The 20703-nt window shown below is 46.3% G+C and overlaps 1 protein-coding gene across 1 annotated transcript in view; it reads right to left on the reverse strand.

Annotated features, from left to right (window-relative positions):
- PRKCE (protein kinase C epsilon) overlaps nucleotides 1–20703 on the reverse strand; it is a 532954-nt gene that overhangs the window by 318801 nt on the left and 193450 nt on the right. Inside the window, exon 2 of the mRNA XM_089653921.1 lies at nucleotides 4477–4540. Within this exon, the coding sequence (XP_089510047.1) occupies nucleotides 4477–4540 (64 nt within the window). The remainder of the gene's footprint in view (nucleotides 1–4476; nucleotides 4541–20703) is intronic.

The raw sequence follows: 20703 nt of genomic DNA on the forward strand, positions 1-20703 counted from the left end.
CACAATGTGCACAGCAGCAGTTTAGATTTAGATTGTGTAGTTGTTGGCGCAGGACTAAGTTTTATTATACGATGGATATGCTCTTATCTTGACTCCTGTGTGGAGTATTACTTTTCAGCTACTTGCCACCTGACCACCAGAGAGGGAGCCTCCACCACACCCAGAGAGCTGCACCTACCCACCCTTTAAGGGGGATTCTGGATATCCCTGATGCCCCACTACTGAATCCCAGAAACACCAGAAGGAGTCTACCTTGATTCCTGCCATACCCTGTGATGACCATTAGATGACATTGGGATATAAAATATACAAATGCTCATTTATTTGCGCATTCTGGTATATATGCACATCACTATATATGCACATCACTCACCCTCAGAAAGTTATAGGAAAATCTGAGCACCTCCAATCATCCTATGGACTATTTATGCTAATCTTGGAACTTTATTACTGTGATTTATATTATCTATAAGGTTTACATATATCGTATTGAATTTTAATATTTGATTTTAGTATTACTTTTAGCGCTGCACATCATTTTTATACTGTTTTAAAGGGTTCGTTTGGTTACCTTGTGCACAGCTGCTCTTACTTCCTTTGTGCGCTCACATGTATCTGCTTTATATATAATAACAATAGGTAGCCATACATGGCTTGACTTTCTCATTCTGCCCATGGACTGAAGAAGAGAAAAATCAATACATTCTACTATCCATGCTAAACAGCACAGATGTGGAAATCTCCACTTTTGGCTATTCTATTCAGACATACTCTCCTAGATTGTAAGCTCCCAGGATCAGGCCCTCCTAACTCTCTTGTATTGAACTGTATCTTTGCTGTATTGTCTCCCGTTATATTGTAAAGCGCTGAGCCAACTGTCGGCGCTATATATAAATCCTGTATAATAATAAATACGTGTTTTTTCTTTGTTTTTCACTTCAAATATTTTAGGTTGGTGACAGGGTCTCTTTAAACAAGAATAAAGCCTTTTTTAGGCTAAACATTTCTAACACACACTCCACAAAACCACAGTGAAGCTTAACGCTGCCAGAAATACACAAAAACAGCCCGAGCCACTCGACTCTACGACGCAAAGCTGCTAGAACGGGCAGAGAAGTAAAGCTCCATAAACACGAAGCCCGTGCGAGCAGTCGGAGATTACTATTAACTATTTGTTAACAACTTGTCACCATGTTGGATCCGGGTGTAAAACTCACATCACAGCCCAGGCGAGAGGCGCAAAGCACACCGGTTTAGGGGAAGCGGGCGAGCTGGCACAAACACTTCCACAACAGATGGAAGCTGTGAATCAACCACATTACATAACTATCTATTTTATAATTATGTGGTACACCATTCATATCCAAGCCAGAAATTGGAAAACGCGGCCAAAACAAAAAACCTCCGAATAATTTGTGCCTGAGGAACGGTGACATGTGACTAAGCCTCTCAAGTTCTGATGCCGATGCTAAAAGAGGTTTTCCAGTTCGAAGAACTTCTCTTAAAGCTGAAGGTTAGGTATGGATTTTATAGCATTGTTACGTTGGTCCAGTTTGGTTCAATGTAGGTATGTATTATGTGCCATCCAGGGGCGGACTGACAACTCATGGGGCCCCCGGGCAATAGGGGATCATGGGGCCCCTGTGTCCTTGCCCAAACTCAAAAAAGCCTATGAAAAAGGTACCAGGGGCATCTCATGGGGCCCCCTACTGACCCCGGGCCCTCGGGCAGTGCCGAGTTTCCAAATGGTCAGTCCATCCCTGGTGCCATCCCTTTGGAAGCTGGAAGTCACTGTAGTAGGCACTGTAGTAGTGATTGCCATAGTCTTCCAGGAGCAGTGCCGAATGGCTGTCCAGTAGCGTAGTGTACACAAAGCGGGGTCACAAGCTCAGAATGGGCACCATTAACATCTTGAGTATGCTGTCCAGTTCTGGTCACCAATCCCCAGGAAGGATGTTGTGGAACTGGAGAGTCCAGAGAAAGCAACAAAACTAATAAGGGCTTGGGAGTACCTCAGTTATCAAGAATGACTACAAACATTAAACTTATGGAGAAGAGACGCTTGAGTGGAGATATGATAGTGATATACAAGTATCTCAATGGTGATTCTAGCATAGGGAAGTAACTGTTCAGTCTCAGGGAGCTTAAGAAGACACGGCCACTCAATGAAATTGGAGGAGAAGCAGTTTAACCTTAAACAGCGTAGGGGATCTGTACTGTCAGAGCGGTAAGGATATGGAACTCCTTTCCATAATCAGTGGTGTCAGCAGGAGGAATCGATAGTTTAAAAAAAAACATTTAGATGGGCATCTTAGCAAATGCAATATACAGGGATATGGGAAATGGTATTGACAAACACACACCCACACAGGTTGGACTGGATTGACTGGTGTCTTTTTTTCAACCTTAACAACTATGTCACGCCTTGCATTTCTCTCACTGAAGACAAGACATTCTCTGATTGGACATGATAGACAGTCAAGGAAGTGACATCACAATTTCCACTTAGTCCAACTACAGAATGTCTTGGCATCAACTGGCAAGTCAAAATCACTACCTCCAAGGCTCAGTGCTTAAACCATCCCCTCCAACAGCCCCTGGTGGTTCCGACTAACTATCTCAGAGCTGGAACTCTCAGGCAAATGCCAGCAGGAGACCACTCTGAGTCCTGGCACACAAAGACAGTGAAGAGAAGGACAGACACGGACCTCAAGGGCCAACTCACCCCTCCTGGTCCTGACTGGGCCCCATTCTGCCCCATAGCAGCCATGTTGGCAGCTATGGCAGTAGTGCCACCACTGAGCACTTCCAAAATCAAATCCCCAATGTGTGCCATGGGTACACAATGGGCCTCCTGTCCCTTGAGGCTCAGGTGCACTGCACAGACTGAACACATTAGGGAAACACCAGGAATTGCCATGTTTTAATGGATCTAACCATGGTCACAATATATTTTTATAAACTTTTGGGGCTATGTTGAGTTCACTTAATCTCTATTTACATTATATTATTTTAACTAAATGTTATGGTTTGACCACAGTCATGACTGTCCCTGTCATTAAGGAAACACACACAATACATAAATATATCTTCCCATTTTAGTATAATCATAAGGACAGAGGCCTGATTGTGTTATGTGGCTTCCCATATGCAAATGAATGCACCAAGGACTTTGCATTTATTTATATTTAAACCCAGGTTTAAAAGCCTACTCCAAACCAATACTTGACTTTAGTTTTGATTAGAGCAGGTTCTATATTTCTTTCTGTGACCCCATTGGGGGAGAATTTCCCCTACTTCCTGTCACTATGACGCCTATACAAGAAATGGAAGGTACACGTGTTACTGGGATGGACGGCAATAAAAACACTCCGATATTTTAAAGCTGGATGTACACTAGTAGATTTTCGTTCCACATTTTTGTTGTAAGAATGGTTGATTTCCTAATCATTAGTGGGGTCAAATTGATGTTCCTTATTCAACCACAGTGACGAGAAAATTCAAAGGAGCAGGATGGAAACTTTTTTCAAATGCACTAATTTCAGTAAAGGCCATTCATTCCAAAATTGAATGTTAAAAGTAAATGAGATCTTGAACTACTTTTAAACTACATATAAAAAGTACTAAGAATTTTCATATGAAAATTGTCTGAATTTTTGTACAAATTTTCATTAAAAGTTCTACTAGTGTATACCCAGCTAAACTCTTCCTCACACTACTAAAAATATATGCTTTACTTTTATTTTGTCCCGATTGGAGGGATTCCCATCAGTTCATGCCCTGACAGGCATGTGTGTCTTATTGAGCTACAGTGGCAACTACTATAGTTGCATTGTGGATAGCCTATTCTAAACACATTATTGTCCAGTGTTCCCTTGACACATGGGTGTAAAGCCAACCCAAGGCTTAAGGCTAGGTTCACACTTGGGTGTCTGCCCTTTTTTATGTGGTTTTCATGCATTTTTTATACATTGTACAGTTTATAGAATCAAAAGAAACACCTGCACCTTTTTCCAAGTCACAGTGAAGAGCATTTTATAGACATGAACAAACCCTACACACAATAATGGGATTGCTCTTGTCATACAATGGCCAAAGCATGACAAACAGCAAAAGGTGTTAATCGGGAAGTATGGTTTGCATAGTATGGTTTGCATGTCTATGCTGTCTCCCCCAGTTTGTGGCATCAGTCTACAGATGGTAGGGGAAGACCATAGCATTATAGGAAGTACAAGCATTTTTTATTTTTGATGCAAGAGAATTTGCAACTGTGATCACTACAAGCATCCAATGGAAACATTTCATAGTCCTGGAACTCTGCGGCTTGTCCAGGCATGTATTATTCACTAAACAGGAATGAACAAGACCGCATCAAAAATGATTGGGTCTGCTCCAAGATCCAAGCCTGTAGATGGTCCACAAGGGCTGAAGTTGGAGATCTTTCAAAAAATAGATATAAACAAGAGAATTGCTTACCTTCCCCTGAGGAGCCAGAGAGATCTATTACGACATATACTCTTCCTTCCGGTTCAAGGTCAATCTGTAAAAAGACCCAAAAATAGAGAAAAAAAACATTAATTATTGGTTCAAAAATCAGTAACAATATAGCCAAATGCTGCAAATGTAAAATGACCGTCACAGATGAGAAATGGCGTGTATATACTACACTATAATGCACGTGGTAATTTAAAGCCAATAACATTTGAGGTACATGCAAGGAAATGTCTGCAGTAAGGGCTCATTTACATTTGCGGCAGTCCACCATGGATCACTTTTCAGACAGCAGTACAGGGGTGGCTGACAGGCATTCAGGAAGAGAATGCTGAACAATGGTTTTTGGAATGGGAATACCATGAGACCACTGTGAGTCTACTATTTGGCTCATGGTTGCAGCATAAACCCATTAACTTTTGTGGTGGTACTGCCTACCAAACTAGACAGGGTGTACAATTTTTGCAACGGCCACTGACCTCCATGTTATTTTGAGAAGGAACTTAAAACCGACACCCCCACCCCCCTGACCACAATGTGAGCAAGCCCTAAGGGTAGGGTAGGCTTAAGCTTAGTACACACTATGAGAAAATCTGATGATCGATCATCCGAATTTCCATGAACCTGCCTATCATGATGTAGTCAGAATGGTATTGACTTTTAAGAAAATTCTCAGCCGACAAAGGCAAATATAGTAGAAGAAGAAGTATAGGGTCATTCTATGATTCTGATCATGCAGGTTTTTTTCTATTTGATCATTTTAGTATTTCTGTACGCATTAAATTAAAAATCGGACATCGTATTCACAAAAAAATTCTATAGTATAAATAGAGAAAGCGAGCTCCAAAACCATAAGCCGCTCTTGCACCAAAAAGGCAACCAAAATATACCTCCAAGAACAAGTAAATAAAAGAAAGGTGCAGTGCTTAACATAAATAACAATGCACATATAGACATCAACAACTTAATGATATGCCCGCATAAAGTGACACAGTGCAAATCAGGTGTAAATGAATCTGCAATAAGGAGCTATAATACGTGAAAATCGTGAGCACTTATTAGTGCTAAATTACACCACAGATAATGCCATATAAAGTCCACAAAGGTGAAGATCCATCAAATGGTCTCAATCAGGTGATCAGTATACTTCTAGTAGTCATTCAGGTGATGTGCTAGAGTTAGACGTTAAGATTGCGCACTCACCAGATGTAAAATCCTAATACGCATTTGTATATACGATAAATCAGCCAGAGGTCCCCTTTATAGATATCAGCAACCTGGTCCAAGAGATTCCCTTCCCCTGGGTTATCTGTCGCACCACTGCCGTCCTTCAGAATGGGCTCTGTAGTAGTACTGGCTCATGCTCTCGTCAATAAATGGTTGTCCGGAATCAGGATTCAGGCAGAGTTTCTGATTGATCAGTCTTCTCAGCGAGAAAGTCGTTGAGCATGGCATGACTACAGCATGGCATTATCTGTGGTGTAATTGAGCACTAATAAGTGCTCACGATTTTCACGTATTATAGCAGTTTATTGCAGATTCATTTGCACCTGATTTGCACTGTGTCACTTTATGCGGGCATGTCAGTAAGTTGTTGATATCTATATGTGCATTGTTATTTATTTTAAGCGCTGCACCTTTCTTTTATGTACAAAAAATTTCTAGCTTGCCCCCTCCTTTTTTGTCATCTGAAAAGTCAGAATCAGCTTTCAAAAGCACCATGCTAATGATCAGATAATCGTCCGATCGTTCCTCGTATGGAAATTTTCGTACCATTTTCTTATCGTGTGTACAGGCCATTAGAGAGGGAGTAGGAGAAGGAGTAGGAGTAGATTTAAAGCAGAATTATAGGCAAAACCTTTTTTTTTTTATTTTGGATAGAGGACAGGAGGATTATAACCCATCTTTTTTTTTCAGCCATCTGTGTCCCATTGCAGAGATTCCACTTCACTTCCTGTCCCATAGCCAAACGGGAAGTGAGAATAATCCCTGCAAATCAAGGGAATTCCTTGGAGACCCCCAGGTCACCAGAACTAGTATCCCCGTTGGGAGACTTCCCCTCCTATTACTTTTCCGAGGACAAGGGATTTTCTTTTACTTTAAACTTCAACTTTAAACTTTCTTTTCTTTCACTTTAAAAAATGGCAAACAGGACAAATAGAGTGAATTTTTCTACTGGGGACACAGCAATAAAAACAGACAGGGGTTCTAGTCCATCTCAATTATATCCAAAAAAAAAAAAAAAAAAAAAAAAAGATTTGCCTTCAGCTATACTTTATGATTAGTTAGGTTTGGACTTGCCTTCCACTATAAGCTGGGCATAGAAGGATCAAAATTCGTCCAGTTCTGAAAGGACTGGTCAAATTTCATTCTGTGCCTGGCCCTCCCTGTTCAACAGAAGTCAGTTGTTAGATCAACTTATGTCAAGCAGACATGCTGAAAAAGTGTTGTCGGCAGACGTTGTCAGAATACAATGTCCCAATGGAGGGGGATTCCTCCATTCAGCTCACTTTTGTGGATGGTGGAATCCGTTTTATTTGGCTGAATCCCTGAAGGTCAGCTGCTCATCATGGGTGCCATTTAGAGAATGCTTTGCATTTTTGGAATTAATACAATGTGTTCTCTGATTGGACGATGTGCAGAGTGTGACTTACTGCCCCGCCCCTCCACCTTACCCAATCAGAGAGTGCTTTACACTCATTCAGGGCAGCACAGTCACTAAATGGTTAGCACTTCCGCCTGGCAGTACTAGGGTCATTGTTTTGAATCCCAACCACGGAACCACCTGCCTGGAGTTTGCATGTTCTCCCTGTGCCTGCGTGGGTTTCCTCTGGGTACTCCGGTTTCCTCCTACACTCCAAAGACATGCTGGTAGGTGAATTGGATCCTGTTTAAATTGGCCCTAGTATGTGCATGTATGAATGTAAGTTAGGGACCTTAGATTGTACACCCCTTGAGGGTTAGGGACTGATGTGAATGTATAATTTATATATATGTAAAGCGTAAATTGATGGTGCTATATAAGTGCCTGAAATAATAATCATAATTCATGCAAAACATTGTCTGAATGGTGCTCGTGTCAACCAGCTGACCTCCTGTATTCACAATGCAGCTGCTTGGAAAGGACCTGGAAGCAATAAAAAGCATACAGAGGGACTATGGAGAACGAGCGTAGCCACCCTCTAACAGGAAGTGGGATCACAGCAGCAAAAAAAAAAAAAATGGAATTTGGAGAGTTGGAGGAGGCGGACAGAAATGGAAGGGATTTTTCTTTGTGTCACTGTCACCCTCATCTAACACATGAGAAAGTTAAAAACCGACTTGGGAAGATCTCAAAATGTTTTTCCATGAAAACCTGCTCATCGGGTTTAGTTATCCTTTCAAAACACATTGTGTAGCCCTGTACTTGATCTTGCATTGGAAAAGTCATTAAACACACAATCGGAAACAATCTGAAGCACTTGTCCAAACAGTGGAAATGGTGGGGAATCTGTAAGATCTGTGGCATCCCCGCTGTTTCCATGATGTATCGCACTGTCTGTATTAATGGGGATTTCCGGCGTTTGCAGGCATTCCTGCGCCACAAACTGGGACACACAGTTCACATTCAGTTTAAGGTGATGTTAAAGTGCAACTCCGAGCAGACACACAGCAAAATGTAATCCGGTTCAAGTATCTAAAGCCAAACTTTTTTTGGAGAGACCCCTGATAGGTTTACATTGCTAGACAAAACCCCATCTGTCCCTGTGTCTGATCAAAAGGGTACTCAGTCAACAGTGATACCATGTTGAAGTGATTGTACACCCTTCCATATGCCCAGTGAAGTGACTGGCCTCAGGTGATACACAGAGATTAAACAAATACTTCAACATAAGTTGTACCTGTTTATCTGCAGCCTTCTCTTGTATACATTCAAAGTCTTGTCTGAGCGGTCAGAAAAAAGGGGGTGGGGAGCTGAAGTTACACTCTGCAGAGCTCTGAGAGCTAATTGAAGGTTAGGGACACACCCCCCCCCTTCACAAAGCACACAGGGACATAGCTGAGGCTGTCAATCACAGGCTGTGTGTTGGAGATCCCTCCTCCGTCACCGTTTTTCTCTTGGTGTCAGGAAAACTTTCAGAAGTGACTCATGCAGATAGAGGAATAAAGCATCAGACAGAAATAACACTTAGTGCTCCTAATTGAGGCAAGTACACAATATAGAGGGATCTATTTTGTTCATATTTCATGTTTGAGATTTACAAATGCTTTAAAATATAACTAAAGGCAATTTTTGTTTTTTGGATAGAGCGGAGAGGGATTAGAACACCTGTCAGGTTTTTACTGCAGTCTGTTCCCCCGTTGGGGAGATTTCAATCTATTTGTCCTAGGACCCCAGAAGAGGAGGATAGGGGCTGCTCTGTGCAAAATCATTACACAGAGCAGGTGAATAGAACATGTTTATTGTTTTAAATAAATACGATAAAAGGTTTACAGTTACTTTCCTTTGAAAGCTGAAAGTTCAGGGAAGCAGCGCTGGGAGAGCAGGAACCAGCAGCATTGAAAGATGTAAACTGAAAGTGTGGGAGTCAAATTTTAAAAAAACTGAAAAAAAAAACAAATTTTTTACTGAGAATATTTTATTGTGTTCCATGTGTTCTGCTAAATTTGTGAGGATTTAATACTACTTCAGCTTGCTTTTTCACAAAGAAACAGTTAATCTATTTCTGTTTTTAAAAAAATGCTTCTATTCTGAAAAACAGCCCTTCTTGAAGCCAAGCTGGCGCTTAGATTTTTTTTTTTGTCAGTTTTACAGGAAAGGCTAATCATAATCCTCCAAAGAAAAGTGACTTATTTTAATTGTTAATAATAGATTGCTTTTAAACGCCATTAATTTCAGAGATAGAGCAGAGGCTGCAGCTGCTCTAGAAACCGCGCGGGTTCAGGTTTCAGCCATCGCCTCCACCCAAGTGGAAAAACCGAGACAGGGAGATACATACAGGAGATTACAGTGCAGAGTAATACCAGGGTGTGCTGACAGTTGTGTGTGCGATGAATTACAGAAAAACAAAAAACGGACCAAGCTGGCCATGAAGAAGAGAACTCTCATGGAGAAGGATTGGTGGATTAACCGGTTCGGGACCTCAGCAATCTGTACAAAACCGCCTCCAATAAACTAACTTCTATAATTTTATGAATTATCATGATTTTATTTTTTAAGCCATCATTTTTTTTTTCTTCTTCCATGTCAAATAGTGCGTTTGGTGGTTTACTTTCATATGGATATTTAAAGTGGACCTTTCCTTTACCCATGAAATTCAACCTGAACACATGCTGAAAAATGCATAAGCAGTGAAAGCAGCATGTATAACAGTCATTAGATCCAGAGATTTAAAGACAGCTGAAGTCTCAAATCTAGTCTTTTCCTTTAAAGTGGAGCTTAGCCCTCCCCTCCCCCGCCTGATCCAACCTATTGGTTAGCCTCCCTAGCAATCTGATTATGTCCATATTTCTGTGCTCAAAGCGGTACATTTTTTTGCATGGAAATATGTATTTTTTTTATTGTAGGCCTGTAATTTTTAGGAATAACTCACTGAAATCTGTCCGAACAAGAGTCTAGTAAACATCCCGGGGATGATAAAATTTGAAACATGAAATCATAAATTATAATTTAATAAAAAATAATCATAATAAATTTAATTCTATAATATAATCAAACCAAAAACACTGATATTTGAAATATAGCGCCAAGTTCGCACATCGCTGAGCAAAGTCGCAGAATCGTTTTCAGTGTCTGATGACAAATTTCCCCACGAATCATTATCACTCAATTCTGCAATTAGTTCTGATTTACTATCGCTGTTCTCTAGCCGGTCTAAAACCGCTTTTGACCTAAAGGGACGCTTTTTGGACGCCATGGACGTTTCTCAGTGTCCAGGCAGAAAGAACAGTAAAAATGCAGGCAGGGCGCAGGACAAAGCACTCGGGACAAAATATATGTGAAATGGTTTGATACAGTAATGTTATACTATGTGATTTTAGTGTATTTTGTGAATGTCACTTTTACAATTTTCAAATTTCCCGCCAGTTCTGTCCCCCGTACATCCTGACGTCGCAGGGAACGGAACCCAGAAGACAGATGCCGGCATCCACCGGAGGACATTGCCGGGGACACTGCAGGGGGGACATCGCGGGAGCGCAGGACAAGGTAAGAGAAGAAGAGACCCCGGAGCAGCGCTGCAGTGTATTCCCGAGTGTAGCTCGGGGTTACCGATTGTGGTGCTGAAACTTTACCCCGAGCTACACTCGGGAATACCTCCAGGGGGGTTAACCCATCATAATAAAGAATCAATAGGGAGGCATGGAAAGCAAGAAGGGAACTGACCAGGCAAAAAAGGCAGAATGGGCCTCTCTTAGACCGGGTTCACATTAATACAGAGCGGGACACTGCATTCCTGTACGAATTACAAGTGATGTCTGTGCAGTGCGATTCGAGCCATACATTTTGTACAGCTAAAATCGCATCGCATCCGCACCAAAAAAGGTGCAGGACCCGTTTTCTTTTACCCGCACCTGAATCGCATTGCATGGGTGTTCTCACCTATGCAATGTGGTTTCTGGCAATCACACTGTGTTTTGCGATCTGTTTCAGGGTGTCAATAAGTGATCATTGGCACCTGCACCAAATCGCATGAATGCCATATGATTGCAATGCGGTGCGTGAAGCACACAGGATTTGCAGCGTTTCCCGCACCCCATTAGTGTGAATCTGGTCTTAGCAACATCCTGGGAGGCTACATGAGGTATGTAAATGGTGTACACTAGGGGGTCTACAAACTTTCTAAACAAAGGGCCAGTTTACTGCCCTTTACACTTTAGGGGGGCAGCATGCCGCCAGTGGGAGCAGAAAATGGTATCAGTGGAAAGAACAGTGCCCCATCGATGGTGTCAGTGGTACGAATAATCCCCCTTCTTTGGTGCCAGTGAAAGAATAGTGCCCCATCATTGGTATCAGTGGGGGGAATAGTGCCCCATCATTGGTATCAGTGGGGGGAATAGTGTCCCATCATTGGTATCAGTGGGGGGAATAGTGCCCCATCATTGGTATCAGTGGGAGGAATAGTGCCCCATCATTGGTATCAGTGGGGGGAATAGTGCCCCATCATTGGTATCAGTGGGAGGAATAGTGCCTCATCATTGGTGTCAGAGGGAGGAATAGTGCCTCATCATTGGTGTCAGAGGGAGGAATAGTGCCCCATCATTGGTGTCAGAGGGAGGAATAGTGCCCCATCATTGGTATCAGTGGGGGGGAATAGTGCCCCATCATTGGTGTCAGAGGGAGGAATAGTGCCTCATCATTGGTGTCAGAGGGAGGAATAGTGCCTCATCATTGGTGTCAGTGGGAGGAATAGTGCCTCATCATTGGTGTCAGGGGGAGGAATAGTGCCTCATCATTGGTATCAGTGGGAGGAATAGTGCCTCATCATTGGTGTCATTGGGAGAAATAGTGCCATGAGGTCCAGACAAAGGCAAAGGGATACATCCAGCCCTTGGGACGTAGTTTGGAGACCACTGGTCTACACCTATAATAAGAGCATTATTCAACTTTTGTCAAAGCCGCACCATTTGTCTTTATCTTCAGATACCCCTTATCTGCATAGGCAGTTTTTTTGGTAAAGGTGAAATGTGATTTTTGTTTTGTGTCTGATAACTTCAAATAGGTGACACTTTTTATTTTTATATAAACTAAACCCATCATAAAAGACAAGAAGAGTCCTTAATTATCCTGAAAATGCCTATTAAGCAGCCTCCCTGTATTCATCAGTTTCTCATGGTGGATTTCCAAACTGCGACAACAGTGGGCTGTGCGTACATAATGTGTGTTGGAACTGGGAAATGTGAAGTGGTGACTATGCCGGAGCACAGGTGGGAGACAGGAACAGAGCGTTGTCACCCTATAAAACAGCGGTTCTCAACCTGGGGGTCGCGACCCCTTTGGGGGTCGAACGACCATTTCCCAGGGGTCACCTAAGACCATCGGAAAACACATATTTCCGATGGTCTTAGGAACCGAGACACCGCTGCTCTGTCTCGCGATCTGTGGGCGGGATGATATGCTGCCCCTGTAACCTGGCCACACCTCCGGGATCACTCAACAGCTCCGCCTCCTCGCCGCTGATTGGCCACCGGAACTGTAGCTCAGGAGAGGCACACAGGCGGCCAATCACCGGCGAGGAGGTGGAGCTTGGAGAGGAGGAGCCGACCGGCAGAGCGCGCAGATCGAAGAAGATCGAGGGAGCTGCAGGACCGATTGAAGAGGAGAGAGGCCAGAGAAGGAAGACAGCTGACAGGTAAGTGCAAATTTTGCTTCTGCAGGCTGTAGATGGGAGAGGGAGAGAGCGAGCCCAGGCTGGAGCAGGGGTCAGCAAGGTAAGTATCATTGGTGTCAGTGGGAGGAATAGTGCCCCATCATTTGTGTCACTAATACCAACGATGGGGCACTATTCCTCCCCCCACTGACACCAACGATGGGGCACTATTCCTCCCCCCACTGACACCAACGATGGGGCACTATTCCTCCCCCCACTGACACCAATGATAGGCACTATTCCTCCCACTGACACCAACGATGGGGCACTATTCCTCCCCCCACTGACACCAACGATGGGGCACTATTCCTCCCACCGACACCAACGATGGGACACTATTCCTCCCCCCACTGACACCAACGATGGGGCACTATTCCTCCCCCCACTGACACCAACGATGGGGCACTATTCCTCCCCCCACTGACACCAACGATGGGGCACTATTCCTCCCCCCACTGACACCAACGATGGGGCACTATTCCTCCCCCCACTGACACCAATGATAGGCACTATTCCTCCCACTGACACCAACGATGGGGCACTATTCCTCCCCCCACTGACACCAACGATGGGGCACTATTCCTCCCACCGACACCAACGATGGGACACTATTCCTCCCCCCACTGACACCAACGATGGGGCACTATTCCTCCCCCCACTGACACCAACGATGGGGCACTATTCCTCCCCCCACTGACACCAACGATGGGGCACTATTCCTCCCCCCACTGACACCAACGATGGGGCACTATTCCTCCCCCCACTGACACCAACGATGGGGCACTATTCCTCCCCCCACTGACACCAACGATGGGGCACTATTCCTCCCCCCACTGACACCAACGATGGGGCACTATTCCTCCCCCCACTGACACCAACGATGGGGCACTATTCCTCCCCCCACTGACACCAACGATGGGGCACTATTCCTCCCCCCACTGACACCAACGATGGGGCACTATTCCTCCCCCCACTGACACCAACGATGGGGCACTATTCCTCCCCCCACTGACACCAACGATGGGGCACTATTCCTCCCCCCACTGACACCAACGATGCGGCACTATTCCTCCCACTGGCACCAATGATAGGCACTATTCCTCCCACTGATACCAATGATGGGGCACTATTCCTCCCACTGACACCAATGAAGGGGCACTATTCCTCTCACTGACACCAATGATGGGGCACTATTCCTCCCACTGACACCAATGATGGGGCACTATTCCTCCCACTGACACCAATGATGGGACACTATTCCTCCCACTGATACCAATGATGGGGCACTATTCCTCCCACTGACACCAATGATGGGACACTATTCCTCCCACTGACACCAATGATGGAGCACTATTCCCCCCACTGACACCAATGATGGGGCACTATTCCTCCCACTGACACCAATGATGGGGCACTATTCCTCCCACTGATACCAATGATGGGGCACTATTCCTCCCACTGACACCAATGATGGGGCACTATTCCTCCCACTGATACCGATGATGGAGCACTATTCCTCCCACTGAAACCAACGATGGGGCACTATTCCTCCCACTGATACCAACGATGGGACACTATTCCTCCCACTGACATCAGTGATGGGGCGCTAGTCCTCCCACTGATACCAATGATGGGGCACTATTCCTCCCACTGACACCAATGGCGGGACACTATTCCTCCCACTGATACCAATGATGGGACACTATTCCTCCCACTGACATCAGTGATGGGGCGCTAGTCCTCCCACTGATACCAATGATGGGGCACTATTCCTCCCACTGATACCAACGATGGGACACTATTCCTCCCACTGACATCAGTAATGGGGCGCTAGTCCTCCCACTGATACCAACGATGGGACACTATTCCTCCCACTGATACCAACGATGGGGCACTATTCCTCCCCCCACTGACACCAACGATGGGGCACTATTCCTCCCCCCACTGACTCCAATGATAGGCACTATTCCTCCCACTGACACCAACGATGGGGCACTATTCCTCCCCCCACTGACACCAACGATGGGGCACTATTCCTCCCACCGACACCAACGATGGGGCACTATTCCTCCCCCCACTGACACCAACGATGGGGCACTATTCCTCCCCCCACTGACACCAACGATGGGGCACTATTCCTCCCCCCACTGACACCAACGATGGGGCACTATTCCTCCCCCCACTGACACCAACGATGGGGCACTATTCCTCCCCCCACTGACACCAACGATGGGGCACTATTCCTCCCCCCACTGACACCAACGATGGGGCACTATTCCTCCCCCCACTGACACCAACGATGGGGCACTATTCCTCCCCCCACTGACACCAACGATGGGGCACTATTCCTCCCCCCACTGACACCAACGATGGGGCACTATTCCTCCCCCCACTGACACCAACGATGGGGCACTATTCCTCCCCCCACTGACACCCAATGATAGGCACTATTCCTCCCCCCACTGACACCAACGATGGGGCACTATTCCTCCCCCCACTGACACCAACGATGCGGCACTATTCCTCCCACTGGCACCAATGATAGGCACTATTCCTCCCACTGATACCAATGATGGGGCACTATTCCTCCCACTGACACCAATGGCGGGACACTATTCCTCCCACTGATACCAATGATGGGACACTATTCCTCCCACTGACATCAGTGATGGGGCGCTAGTCCTCCCACTGATACCAATGATGGGGCACTATTCCTCCCACTGATACCAACGATGGGACACTATTCCTCCCACTGATACCAATGATGGGGCGCTATTCCTCCCACTGATACCAATGATGGGACACTATTCCTCCCACTGACATCAGTAATGGGGCGCTAGTCCTCCCACTGATACCAACGATGGGACACTATTCCTCCCACTGATACCAACGATGGGGCACTATTCCTCCCCCCACTGACACCAACGATGGGGCACTATTCCTCCCCCCACTGACACCAATGATAGGCACTATTCCTCCCACTGACACCAACGATGGGGCACTATTCCTCCCCCCACTGACACCAACGATGGGGCACTATTCCTCCCACCGACACCAACGATGGGGCACTATTCCTCCCCCCACTGACACCAACGATGGGGCACTATTCCTCCCCCCACCGACACCAACGATGGGGCACTATTCCTCCCCCCACTGACACCAACGATGGGGCACTATTCCTCCCCCCACTGACACCAACGATGGGGCACTATTCCTCCCCCCACTGACACCAACGATGGGGCACTATTCCTCCCCCCACTGACACCAACGATGGGGCACTATTCCTCCCCCCACTGACACCAACGATGGGGCACTATTCCTCCCCCCACTGACACCCAATGATAGGCACTATTCCTCCCCCCACTGACACCAACGATGGGGCACTATTCCTCCCCCCACTGACACCAACGATGCGGCACTATTCCTCCCACTGGCACCAATGATAGGCACTATTCCTCCCACTGACACCAATGATGGGACACTATTCCTCCCACTGACACCAATGATGGGGCACTATTCCTCCCACTGACACCAATGATGGGACACTATTCCTCCCACTGACACCAATGATAGGCACTATTCCTCCCACTGACACCAATGATGGGACACTATTCCTCCCACTGACACCAATGATGGGACACTATTCCTCCCACTGACACCAATGATGGGACACTATTCCTCCCACTGACACCAATGATGGGGCACTATTCCTCCCACTGATACCAATGATGGGGCACTATTCCTCCCACTGACACCAATGATGGGGCACTATTCCTCCCACTGACACCAATGATGGGGCACTATTCCTCCCACTGACACCAATGATGGGGCACTATTCCTCCCACTGACACCAATGATGGGGCACTATTCCTCCCACTGATACCAATGATGGGGCACTATTCCTCCCACTGACACCAATGATGGGACACTATTCCTCCCACTGACACCAATGATGGAGCACTATTCTCCCCACTGACACCAATGATGGGGCACTATTCCTCCCACTGACACCAATGATGGGGCACTATTCCTCCCACTGATACCAATGATGGGGCACTATTCCTCCCACTGACACCAATGATGGGGCACTATTCCTCCCACTGATACCGATGATGGAGCATTATTCCTCCCACTGACACCAACGATGGGGCACTATTCCTCCCACTGATACCAACGATGGGACACTATTCCTCCCACTGACATCAGTGATGGGGCGCTAGTCCTCCCACTGATACCAATGATGGGGCACTATTCCTCCCACTGACACCAATGGCGGGACACTATTCCTCCCACTGATACCAATGATGGGGCACTATTCCTCCCACTGACACCAATGGCGGGACACTATTCCTCCCACTGATACCAATGATGGGGCGCTAGTCCTCCCACTGATACCAATGATGGGGCACTATTCCTCCCACTGCAAAATTACAGTTCTGAAGTAGCAACAAAAATAATTTTATGGTTGGGGGTCACCACAACATGAGGAACTGTATTAAGGGGTCGCGGCGTTAGAAAGGTTGAGAACCACTGCTATAAAAGGAAGTGCCTGAGCAAGGACCTTAATGGCAGGATCACCAGGTGCAGATACTGCCATTGAAAAATATTGCATATAAATTTTAAAATTGCATGAACAAGTTAGAGTTTAGCGATTTGGGTTTACATCTACTTTCAGAAAGCCTAGAAAGGTCCGGCTCTTAGGCTGCGTCATTCATTCGGGAGCCCGAGGACAGCCAACTAGAGATACGTAATGGCATCTCTGGAGTGAGTGAGTTCATCTGATACAGCTTTTCAAATACTTTCTGAATTGCATCATCATCCTAATACACCCGAGTGCTCCACTCCCTGCTGTTCCTATGGAAACGTAAACATAATATATTACATGGAAGGTTGAAGATCATTTTCTGATTTGAGAAGAAAGAATGACAGTGCAGAACAGAAGATTTCATAAACGGGATGGAGGAAGTCGAAGTACCACCCCGTCTGTACAAAACTGCTGTATTTACAGAACACAGCTTAAAGTGGAACTAAACCCATTGATTGAATGGTTTCCAACAGTTACACTGTTACGCTGTGAATGATAACCCGTCACCATTAAAATATGACAACCTTGAGGAGGAGGGAGATGAGGAGGAGGAGGAGGGAGATGAGGAGGAGGAGGAGGAGGGAGATGAGGAGGAGGAGGAGGAGGGGGGAGATGAGGAGGAGGAGGAGGAGGGAGATGAGGAGGAGGAGGAGGAGGGAGATGAGGAGGAGGAGGAGGGAGATGAGGAGGAGGAGGAGGGAGATGAGGAGGAGGAGGAGGAGGAGGGGGGAGATGAGGAGGAGGGAGATGAGGAGGAGGAGGAGGAGGAGGGGGGAGATGAGGAGGAGGAGGAGGGAGATGAGGAGGAGGAGGAGGAGGGAGATGAGGAGGAGGAGGAGGAGGAGGGAGATGAGGAGGAGGAGGAGGAGGAGGGAGATGAGGAGGAGGAGGAGGAGGAGGGAGATGAGGAGGAGGAGGAGGAGGAGGGAGATGAGGAGGAGGAGGAGGAGGAGGAGGGAGATGAGGAGGAGGAGGAGGAGGGAGATGAGGAGGAGGAGGAGGGAGATGAGGAGGAGGAGGAGGGAGATGAGGAGGAGGAGGGGGGAGATGAGGAGGAGGAGGGGGAGGAGGAGGAGGGAGATGAGGAGGAGGAGGTGGGAGATGAGGAGGAGGAGGTGGGAGATGAGGAGGAGGAGGTGGGAGATGAGGAGGAGGAGGTGGGAGATGAGGAGGAGGAGGTGGGAGATGAGGAGGAGGAGGTGGGAGATGGGAGAGGAGAGAGGAGGAGGAGGTGGGAGAGGAGAGAGGAGGAGGAGGTGGGAGAGGAGAGAGGAGGAGGAGGTGGGAGAGGAGAAAGGAGGAGGAGGTGGGAGAGGAGAGAGAAGGAGGAGAGGAGGAGGAGAGAGGAGGAGGAGGAGGAGGAGGGAGGAGGAGGAGGGAGGAGAGGGTAAAGGTGAGGCACAGGAACAGAGCACAGGATTGCAGTGGATGAAGATGGACGAGGGGAGCATGACTGAGCTGTCCTGACTCAGTGTAATGTAAGTAACACGTGTACTTAAGCCTGCACAAAATCTACCCTTGTAGTAGGACCCCTGCTCTGCAAGGGTGAAATGCTTATTTTGTTTATGGGATCAGAGATCAGAAGTAATACTTCCAACTGGCCCAACGCAGCATCCTCACTAGAGTGCTTCAGGCCGTTGTTGCATGCTCTCCGTCTTCATGTACAACGCACAATGCGACAGCCCTGGCCAAGCAAGGCAAATCAGAAGACCTGCTCCAGTCCTCCCTCCTCAGCAGCAAATACTCACCTATTCCTTACGCTCTCAATGCGCTGCTGAGCTGGGAAAATAAAATACACTGCATGGGTATGGAAATTCTACAAACAAACTTGACACTTAAGTGCTCAGAAGTGAATAGAGGCTCCTATCTCATGAACCATAGTGTCCAGTCCTAAAACAAACAGGGTACGGAAAGGGAAACGGCAATGCAGCCCTCCTCAGATCAGGGGAATCCAGCACTGTCCGAAAAAAAAAAATGGAAGAGCATGTGACTCACTACATATGACAGTGCTGGGCCAATTCAATGGAGCTTCCACAATGGAATAAGCTATAATGTGAGTAGCTAATCGCTCACAGAAGGTGTTTTTTTCCTGCTCCAGGTGGCAGAATGGAGTTGAGGGTAGGGATAAGTTGGGTTTAGTGCAAACCCAGAAAACTTGGGAAGCTGTCAAATGATTGCATCCCTGCCAGCCCAATCAGCTGGTCAATGTCATTGACCTAATATGGCCTTATTAGGTCAATGATGTCCTGAGCATCCCTGCCCCTTTCATGTATGTCATCTGCAGGGCAGGGGATGCCCTGGCCATAACTGATTACACCGGCAGGAATGTGATTGTGAGTTTGGATGGCACCCAGCTTATCCCAGGTTTCGGGGAACAAAGGAAAGGCAAATAGGTGCTCCTTTGAGCAGGAATGAATGTGAACCTGTTGCTCTGCTTTGTATGGGCAAAGTACCTTTGCCTTTAAGGGGATCAGTTACAAGTGCACTTGAAGGTTCTATTTTTACCTCTTTGTATAAAATCTCTTCTGATGGCACAGGGAAAAAAGGCTTAACCCTCTTAGGGTTCCACAGCACTATTATTAGACATAAATGCTCTCATGCAGATCCTTTCACTCTAGTAATGATGAACTGAAATTGCCAACATGGAAGAAAATAAAGCGAAATCTATATTCCAAGCTATAGCAGTTAGCATTTGAAAAGCAGGATGGCCAAGACAAGATGATATGATGGCTTCACTCTGTGGTCAGACAGTTGTGGACACCTGACCAGCACAGCTATACAGGTTTGTTGGATATCTCCCTCCACAACTATGGGCATTAAATACAGAGTCGGCCCTTCTTTTGCAACTATAAGAGCCCATATTATTCTGGGAAGAAAGATTTCACAAGATTTCAGAGAGTGTCAGTGGGAATTTGTGCTCATTCAGCCAAAAACCATTTGTGAGGTCAGGTACCAATGGTAGACAAAAAAGACCTGGCTCACAATAGGCATTCCAATTCATCTCAGATGTGTCTTGTAGGGTTGAGGTGAGGGTATTATGCAGCCCACTGTTCCTCTACTCCAAACTCACCTCACATCTTTATGAACCTGTCTTGGGGCAGTGAGACACAGTCATACCAGAACAGGAAAGGAACTTCCAAAAACAGTCGTCACAAGCTTGGAAGCTCACAATTGCCTTAAAGGTCTTTGTATGATGTGGCATTAATAGCATACTTCTCTGGAAACACCTAACCTAATAATTTGGAGGGGTGTCCATTAATTTAGCCAAAGATTTGGTGT

Source organism: Staurois parvus, unplaced genomic scaffold, assembly GCF_062004578.1.
Source record: "Staurois parvus isolate SC_StPar_1 unplaced genomic scaffold, SC_StPar_1.0 ptg000727l, whole genome shotgun sequence".
NCBI classification, from domain to species: domain Eukaryota; kingdom Metazoa; phylum Chordata; class Amphibia; order Anura; family Ranidae; genus Staurois; species Staurois parvus.